The sequence below is a fragment of the Macrobrachium nipponense genome, chromosome 5 (assembly GCF_015104395.2).
Source record: "Macrobrachium nipponense isolate FS-2020 chromosome 5, ASM1510439v2, whole genome shotgun sequence".
NCBI lineage: Eukaryota > Metazoa > Arthropoda > Malacostraca > Decapoda > Palaemonidae > Macrobrachium > Macrobrachium nipponense.
Genome location: NC_061107.1, coordinates 30,941,010 through 30,950,214, shown reverse-complemented (window position 1 = coordinate 30,950,214; position 9,205 = coordinate 30,941,010). Strand labels below are relative to the sequence as shown.

The window sequence follows — 9,205 nt, the reverse complement described above, 5'->3', positions numbered from 1 at the left end:
CCTGGTTCCCCTGGCAGAGGGATAATACTGGATGATTTGATCAAAGAGATCAACTCCTCCCATGTGCCTATTGTAGTGCCCAATGACGGTAGGCCGCTCGACACGAAACTCCTCTTACATAACTCTGCCCTGCCGACGTGTCTTCTTCCGCTGGACGATTTCTTCTTGGATGGGTTCATGACTCATCGTAATCATGGGGACGAGTCGGACCCCCTTCCAACAGATGACGAAGATAGCTCCCTTCCGCCGCCACTGTCTCTCTTGCTAGATATTGCGGCTGGCTAGCAAACCTCTTGAAGACATTCGGGGCCCCACGCACCAACAGAAGGTACCACTGACGTGCACACCTGCTTCATAGAGTTCCTGGGCCAGGGATACCGAATTATAATAATTATCCAAAAACAGGTATCCCAGGTTACAGAAACAATCCACAAGACTGAACACAGTGTCACACAGCGTGGAGAAGACCTTGGAATACACCGAGAGGTCCACAACGTATCTAGTGTTGGACTCCGTAATAAAAAAAAAAAAAGTTTCACTCCATATTTCTTCGACTTCTTGGGGTTATACACTTTAATGCTAAGACGTCCTTTGTAAGGCATCATCCCCTCATCCAAAGAAAGGTTCTTGCCAGGAACCACGAGAATTTTGCACCGTTCACGAATGTACTCCAACACTGGGCGGACTAAGATGAGGCGATCGGGGTTATTCCCGGGTATGGCCCTTCGGTTGAAGGCGTTGAAATACTTGTCCAACACCAGGAAACTATCACGGGGCATAACGCGGGCACATTGGGCGTACTTAAAAAAAAATTCCGCCTCCAATATTGCATGACGTCGGCAGCAGGCATCATATTAAAAAAAATGTGGAGCCCCAAAAAATGCTCCATGTTGGTGAGGTTGCAGCGCCGGGAGCGATATGTCGTCCGTAGTTCGTCACAGCAGTACTGAGCGTAGTCCGCCGTCTCTGCTACCAGGTATTCCAGCAATTCCCACGTAAGGAACAGCTGAATGAACCCCAGAGCAGTGAGAGGAACAAGTACGGTGAGCCCAGGTGCTGCCGTGCATGGGTGCATGTTAGGTGGGGTGGGATCCTCTGACCATCCCTCGTCGCTCTTGGATGACCGACCTTCACCTTGGCTGGCGCGACGCTCCGACCATCTATGTGCCCGCGCCCCCGCACACGCACGGTTTCACACTCTAAACCACCACCAACCAAACACACACACACACCCGGCCTATCTCCCTCACTTAGGCCTTTGCTTTCTGTGTCGTCATCAGCGACAAAACTTAGACAACGATAACTCCTCCTCATCCTCAGATTCCTCCTCATACGCACTAAAGCCACTAAATTCGAGCTCACTTTCGGCATGTGACCCTCATCACTAACATCGGGAGTGATTTCCTTGTCACTAGATGACCAACCGCCATCAAAATGAGGACTTGCGACTTGCTGCCAATCGAGCTCTAATAAGTAATTGTCAATGTCCTTTGGTTTGAGGCCTCCCAAATGCCTACGAATACCCCTAAGGACACCCCGATGCTTCCTAGGGGTTACTAAAGGTACACGAGACGCACTTTGTGGTCCTTGAACACTTTCGTCCACACAAGGCCGCACGGAACGGCGTTGAGGAGCGAGATCATCTTGGGTATTTGGTCCCTCGCCAGCATCCAAGTCCAAAATACGTCTCGCACGATCCCTCCCGAGGGGTAAAGCACTCCTTTTGCGCTCCATACGACGTTCAGACATCTCTATGTATGTCTTTTACCACCACAAATACTCAAACTTGCAAAAGTTTGGCAAAACATGATTGCGGCAAAAGATCGCTCTTGGACAACATGTCGCTGATGCTGGCTGATGCGAGAAGGAGGCATTTCGCGCATGCTGACCTGGGTCACGCTTGTAAACAAAACAACAGCTTGATCCGTGAGCTCCCAGCATCCCCCAAGGCATGTGATTCAAAAGTTTTCACCTAGTAGGCCTATTCATTTTTTTCTGCGAATTTAAAAAAAAACAATTTTTTCGTCAACGTACCATACATCCGTTCGGCACCCGACAGACAATTTTCGTCGACGTTTAATATGTTCAATCGGCATTAAAGGGTTAATATGGGAAAATTTAACTAATCTCGAAAATATAAATGTGAATTATGTGTGTACAGTGGAGCATCGCTTAATCGCGGATCAGTAATCACGGATTCAGTTATTCACGGTTTTTTCTTGGACCGCTTCTCATGCTACATCGCTGGTATGAAGCACTGCATCGTGGGTTTGTCGTGTTGCATGTGCGATGTTTTTCGGTAGGCTAAGCCTGGGCTGCGGTCCGATAACCACCAACATACATTAAAAGACTCATATTATGATATTAACTGACAATAAAGGTAATAAAACCATTCTTACCTTATATATATTATAGGCATATCTTCATAATGAATAGCCTATTCAAAGAATAATTCCACATCACCGCACTCAACTTATTGTCTGAGTGATTAACCACAAAATGTAAACACACACAGTTACGAATATGTAATATGTATACGGTTGCACTCACAGCGACCTTTATTGTTCGATAACCTTTTAGAAATTTTAATAGTAGTAGTGTAATTACGGTAGTAATAACATTAAGGCTAAAATTAATTTGAACTTCATTATTATTTTGGTAGTATACGTATGTAACTTCTCCGAACAATGAAGTCATACAAACGATATTTGTCGTAGATTATCGTATTGTTGTTTGCTATTGGCGATGAAGCATAAGCAAAATACGTAAAAGCATTTTTTACCTTATATATTACTGTCATATCTTCATCATAAAAAGGCTATTCGTGGAGTAATTCCATATCAGTGAAATCAACTTTTATCTATGCGAGGCCAGCCAGCCGACAAAATGTACGTACGTATATGAAAATCAAATTATGGTAGCGTTCACGGCAAGATTATCTTTAGAAATTTTGATAGTACTAGTCATGGTAGTAATAATGTTAGGAATATATGTAACATTAATTTTCAATACAAAATATCATCATTATTTTGGTAGTGAATAATAATTTAGAATGATCATACATACACTGCATTGTTATGGGTTTGTGGTAGTGATAAAACAAGCAAAATAACTTTTTCCTTTTAGTCACGCGTTTAGGGAAAACATGACATAGAATCGGCTTTGCGACTTTGTTCAATTTGATATTTTTTTTAACGATACAATAACTATCATTTGTACTACTAACACCATCATCACATAACTAATTTTTCGTAAGATATGTGTTGTTGCAAAAGCTAACTTATAACATAAAAGGCTTTTATAATTTAAGTCATCTTAGATATACATACGTACCCAACTTCATTGTGGGGAAATTTACTACTATTTCCTCGGATATTGAAATACTTTAGCATCATTCAAACACTTTAATAATATAATGCATAAATACTATACATATATACATTGTATACAAATACGACATACAATTATATACACATATAGTTGTATACAAAGTTAATCATATGAGTAGTGACCAGACGACGGTGCTGAATTACATAATGCAGCTGTTCACTGAACTACATATGTATTACATACCTGTAAAAATAAAAAATTTGTTAAAACCAAATACATTGGTATATGTACTGTACCACCTTGAACTATCCTGCTAAATCACGTTATGTATATAGCAATATTTCAAAGTTTAATGGTAAATATTACGTAAAGCAAATGGGTACTGTACTCACCAGTGATCAATGTTGACTGAAGATACTAATGATGATGAATTAGCTGTGCAGTCAAATGAAAATGAAGGTAAGACTGCACAGCAAAGCAGAGGAGTTACGTCTCTTCTGGGGGCGTCCCTTCTTCCTCTTCAGGAGGCATTTCAGGGGCTGGAGGGGCCTTCTTTGCCACTGAAAAATAGCTTGTGATAGGCAGCTGCCGCACCTGCTTCTTCATGGTGCTCAAGGTGTGCATAGGGGCTCAGTGCCCCATTAATGCTGTTGACGAACATTAGGGCACGTTCTAGGCAAGGATCCCATTCCAAAATTATCTCCTTTGCCTCCTTGAACAACCTAATATAATTATTCAGGAAGTCCAAGGTAAGACCCCCATCCTCGTCCCCCTCGTTCCCTGAAGCTGCCGAGTCTTCGTCGTCGTCGATGACAGAGTCAGTCATTTCTTCCAGATCCTTGTCTGTTACGGGTTCAGAGTGTGTGTCGATCAGGGTTCCCACTTCATCCTTGGTGATATCGTCGAATCCCTCTCCACCAAGGATCTTCGCCAATTTGACTGCATTGTCTACGGCAGAATGCTGAATTTCTTGTGGAGAAAATCCCTTATAATCGTTCACACACTCCGGCCACAACTTCTTCCAGCAGGAATTCAGGGTGTCTTTCTTCATATCCCACAGTGACCTGTCGATGACGTTCAGACAGGTAGCGATCGTGAATTTTCGCCAATAACCTTTCAGCGTGAATTCACTGTCGTCATCCATTGCCTTCACTAGGTGATCGAGGGAGTTCCGGGTGTATAGTACCTTAAAGGCACGGATCACGCCCTGATCCATGGGCTGCATAAAAGAGGTGGTGTTTGCAGGGAGGAACTCGATCTGGACTCCCTCATAATAAAGATCAGCAGGGTGGCCACCGGTGTTGTCCATAAGCAACAAGCCTTGAACTCCATACACAAGTCGCTGAGGTATTTCTTAACTTGTGGAATGAAGCTCTGAAGGAACCATCGTTCCGTAAGGACTTTGGTGATCCAGGCCTTGGAGTTATGGATCCAAAACACTGGCAGTGTATGCATATTTTTATTCTTGAGGGCCTTGGTTTTGGCAGACTTGTAAATTGAACCTGGTTTCAACATGAAGCCAGCTGCATTGCCACACATGATGAGGTTCACCCTATCCTTGTGTGCCTTGAAACCCAAGGCTCTGGCTTCGTCTTTCATAATATATGTATGTGACGGCATCCTCTTCCAGAAGAGGCCATTCTCGTCCATACTGAAGACCTGAAAAACATAAAAAGATTAAAATGAATAAAGTATGTAATGCTAATGATGTTTGAAATTGTAAAAAAAAAATAATAATAAATAAAGGAATTCAGCTTAACTATGTAATAAAAGCATAAAATTGTATTCATAAAGTTAAAACCAACCTGCTGTGGACAGCCTTTGTCACTGATTAGCCTTTTGAAGCTTTCTGGATATTTTTGTGCAGCGTCCACATCTGCCGATACAAATTTTCCATGCAACGAGACATGCTTGAGCTGAAATCTGCATGAATCGCTGAAACTAGCCCTTGCTAGCCTGAAACCCCTGAAGAGTTGAAGAAGATCCCGCTTGTGGCTCATCTTCATCAGGGGCTTCGTCAAAGCCTAAGAAGTCTGCTTCTTGAGCTACGTCGCTGCCTTCGGTCTCGCTGCCATTTGAAAATTTTGTGTAGAGCTGCCGTGCCTTCTCACAGATGAATACACGACCAAGGGGAACGTTCTTCTTACGGCAGTCGTGTATCCACAGTGCCAAGGCAGACTCCATGCGTACCACTCTTGGTCTCATACTGTGCTAATTTTCTTGGCGTTGCCAAGAAAACTAATACCGACAGCCTTTCTTATCTCTACTTCTCCTTCTTCTGGATGGACCTGAAAATATTAAAGAAAATTCATTAATTAAGTATCGTTACAGCATATATACGTATACGTATGTGCATTATTTGTACATTCTAAGCACTTTCATTGATAAACGATTGACCGCAAAATGGCAACCTACAGCTGCAAAGCTGTTGCCTGTTTTTAACATATCAAGCAATTCCACCTTCTGCTGGAGGGTCATGACCTTTTTTGCTCGCTTAGGCTCATTGCCAGAAGCTTTACCAGAAGCAGAACGTTTAGGAGGCATGGTATGGATTAATATCAAAATACATGTAACTGGAGAGAATTAAAAAAAATGCTAACTGAACGATCTAACAAACGCAAATGAGGGGTCTGGACATGAGATTGTCGCATATAAAGATGCTCTCGCTCGCTCACGTACTTTGTGCACGCGCAGGCTCTTCTTTGCGCACGTACAGGCTCTTCTTTGCGCACGTACAGGCTCGCCTCTGCATGTGTTGATCTTGAGGAAAACATATTCAAAAGACAAAAATACACATCACAGTATGCTTTTATTAGTTTGTTCCTATCATTACATTAATATTACAGCATTGTACTTTTATTTGTACGTACAGAAAATACTTTATCATAATTGTGTATTCATTTAAAAAATGCATATTAACATAAAAATGCGAAAGAAGACTGCCGTGACATCACCAAACATATGATCTTGTTTGTTCGTACGTACTATTGCACACAAAGTAATAAGTAGTAGTTACACTGTCCCACAAACTACCCATATATTTTACATACTCTAGTAAACCCATAATAAATAACTTTTTGTACTGTAAATATAATTTCAAAATCATCTTACAAAACAAAACAAAACAAAAAAAAAAAGGAAAAAGTCGTACGGTTGCATAGTGCATGCTCGGACCTGTTCAGTCCAGTGTTACCAATTTCGCCTTTTTAATGCTAGCATTCATTTTCTTGAGGTAATTAGCAAGAAAATTTTCAGTCTAGCATCTGGCAGGAAAACTTGCACTTTTTTCAAATACATCTAGCATACATATTTTGACATCAAATCTTTGTACTGTTGAAAATTTTTTTTATATTCTACTGTTTGATATATCATGTAAGAAAATAGAACAAAATCTTGCTAAACCATTTTCAGGAATTAAACAGAATAGGTTTCGAAATGATTAGGAATTATGCAACATTGTACAAGTACACAGTGTATGTTTGAATCAAAAAGGAGAGCAATCAGTTGAAATTGGCTGGGTGGCATTGTTGTGTATTATTTGATTTTTTTTTTTTTTTTTTTTTTAGCCTTTTATGGAGCAAAATCTAGCAAGAAATTGCCATTCCCATTTGGCAACATTGGCCTCTTCAACACTAGCCTCTTCACGTTTGTCCAAGTTTTGTTTGTTGTTGTTTTGAAGTGTGGTGTTCGCCACATTCTTTAAATTGTACCCATATAAACGAGTTAATTATGTGGCATCCGAAAGCCGATACTTTTACTCTTATGGGAAAGGCGCCTAAAGGTCAGATGAAGGTTTTTTAAGGCTAATGTTGTAAAATAACATTGAAACTGTCTTGAATTTAGTTTAAGGTGATAGTTGAAAACATATTTGGTGTTTGAACTAAAGTAGGCAGTTATAAACATTGGAATAGTGGTCTTGGGTGGGTTAACTATTAAAGTAGGGAGTTTTTAGCAATTTTTGAGGGGGGGTACCAGGATCACACAGGTATTTACTTATCACGGGGAGTTCTGGGCCCTATCCCCCGCGGTCAACGATGCCCTATTGTATGCAGAAGTCTCTTACTCGGTTGAGATAATTAGATTTACTGGATTGGACCTATTTTTGTCAGTACTATGAGTTCATTTTTTTATTTTCATGCTTCTTTTTCATATCTGATATTTTTTCTTCTTTCTCATATCATCATGTAAATTGTTCTTTTTATCGCATGCCCACCTGTACGAGATGTGCGCCATGCAAGGGGCCGGGTCAGGTAAGAGACTGAGGGATCGGTATGGTCTTGGCCTGCCACCTCGATGGCCGCGAGTTCAATTCTCAGGCATTCCATTAAGGGGTTAGAAGTTTGTATTTCTGGTGATGAAAGTTCACTCTTGATGTGGTTTGGAAGTCACATAAAGCCGTTGGTCCTGTTGCTGAATAAACACTGGTTCCATGCAATGTAAAAATGCCATACAAACAAACAAAAATAACCAAAAACATGGAGGTCGGAACTTGTCGAGATGAAGTTTTGGGTGAAAGAGAGCATGGGACTGAATGTGAAAATGTCAGAGAGAGAGAGAGAGAGAGAGAGAGAGAGAGAGAGAGAGAGAGAGAGAGAGAGAGAGAGAGACTATCGTGTTGAAACGTAACAGGCGTCTGTCTATTTTAGTGTGAGATACTGCGTGTATACACACGTTGAGTGCTCTGTTTCTTGTATCTACCCAAACGAGTTCAGACAGGATAAACACACACATCACGTTCTATTGCATAGTACGTAATGGGCCAGGCATCCAACATTCCTTTTCTATGGATAAAACTCACCCTGTCATATGGGAAGGGGTAGGGGAAGTGGAACAGTCTGAGGGAGCATTGCAAACTCGATCAAGTAATAATAAGGATAATGAGTTTTATTTCAGCTCAAGAAGGCCATATAGTACTACATGGAATATACAAAGAATAGATTATAACCTGCAAAGAGTAGATACATAAGATAATACGATAAAAAAATTATTAATCGGCAATATCCGCACTTGCTGAAGTAGCATAAAAGTTGGTAATCAAGATAATGGTAATAAGCATAATAAAATTGAGCATAGCTAAAAACAATTTCTCTCTTCTCTCTCTCTCTCTCTCTCTCTCTCTCTCTCTCTCTCTCTCTCTCTCTCTCTCTCTCTCTCTCTCTGTGTGTGTGTGTGTGTGTGTGTGTGTGTGCGCGCGCATGCTGTGCATAATATTTATAACTCTGAAATGTATTAATGATATATTGTTAAGATTGATACAGTAATAAAATAGTAATTCAAGGTATATTTCAAGTAGGATGTTCTTTAAAGTATACATTTGGTATTTGAACTTTCAAGATAGGCAGTTATAAGCATTTTTAAGGTGGGTTCTAAGTATTCACAGGTTTTAACTATTCATGGGGGGTCTGGTACACATTCAAAGAATACGGAGGTCCTCTGTACTTTGAATAACACCGAGTAGACATCCACCTCCGAGACTCCGGGTATATCCGGAAGCCTGTTCCGACATAAGACGGGGAGGTAGCGTCAGGGGCGAATGGATAAAAGATCCCAAACAGCCGAGGAGAGCCGAGCTCGCCCGAGCCCGGTCGGAACCGAAGCTGGGTAAGCGAAGCTCCTCCCCCACGCTGGGATGAGGTCAGCTGAGAAGCGTCGCCCGCAAACCGAGGGCCTGTGGGGCCCCCTCCCACCCCTCCACGAGAACTTGGGTCGGTCGTCAGCGACGACCTGAGCGAGATAAGCACCCACCTAAGTGGGTCCTCTGAAGAGGGGGGGGAGGCAGGTCGGTAGAGGGAGATGATCACGTGACCGCCTGCCTCCCTCGTGGTATGGTGAACCACGAGAAAGACAGAGCGGGAGGCTAGAGGACTAGCCTAGC

The 9,205-nt window shown here is 41.8% G+C and overlaps 1 protein-coding gene across 1 annotated transcript; it reads right to left on the bottom strand.

The window, feature by feature from the left end:
• Positions 1-3,862: 3,862 nt before the first annotated feature.
• On the bottom strand, positions 3,863-4,639 carry LOC135215747 (tigger transposable element-derived protein 1-like). The gene has a single exon (XM_064250702.1). It carries the CDS (start codon positions 4,637-4,639, stop codon positions 3,863-3,865), a length of 777 nt encoding a protein of 258 aa, XP_064106772.1.
• Between the last annotated feature and the right edge of the window lie 4,566 nt (positions 4,640-9,205).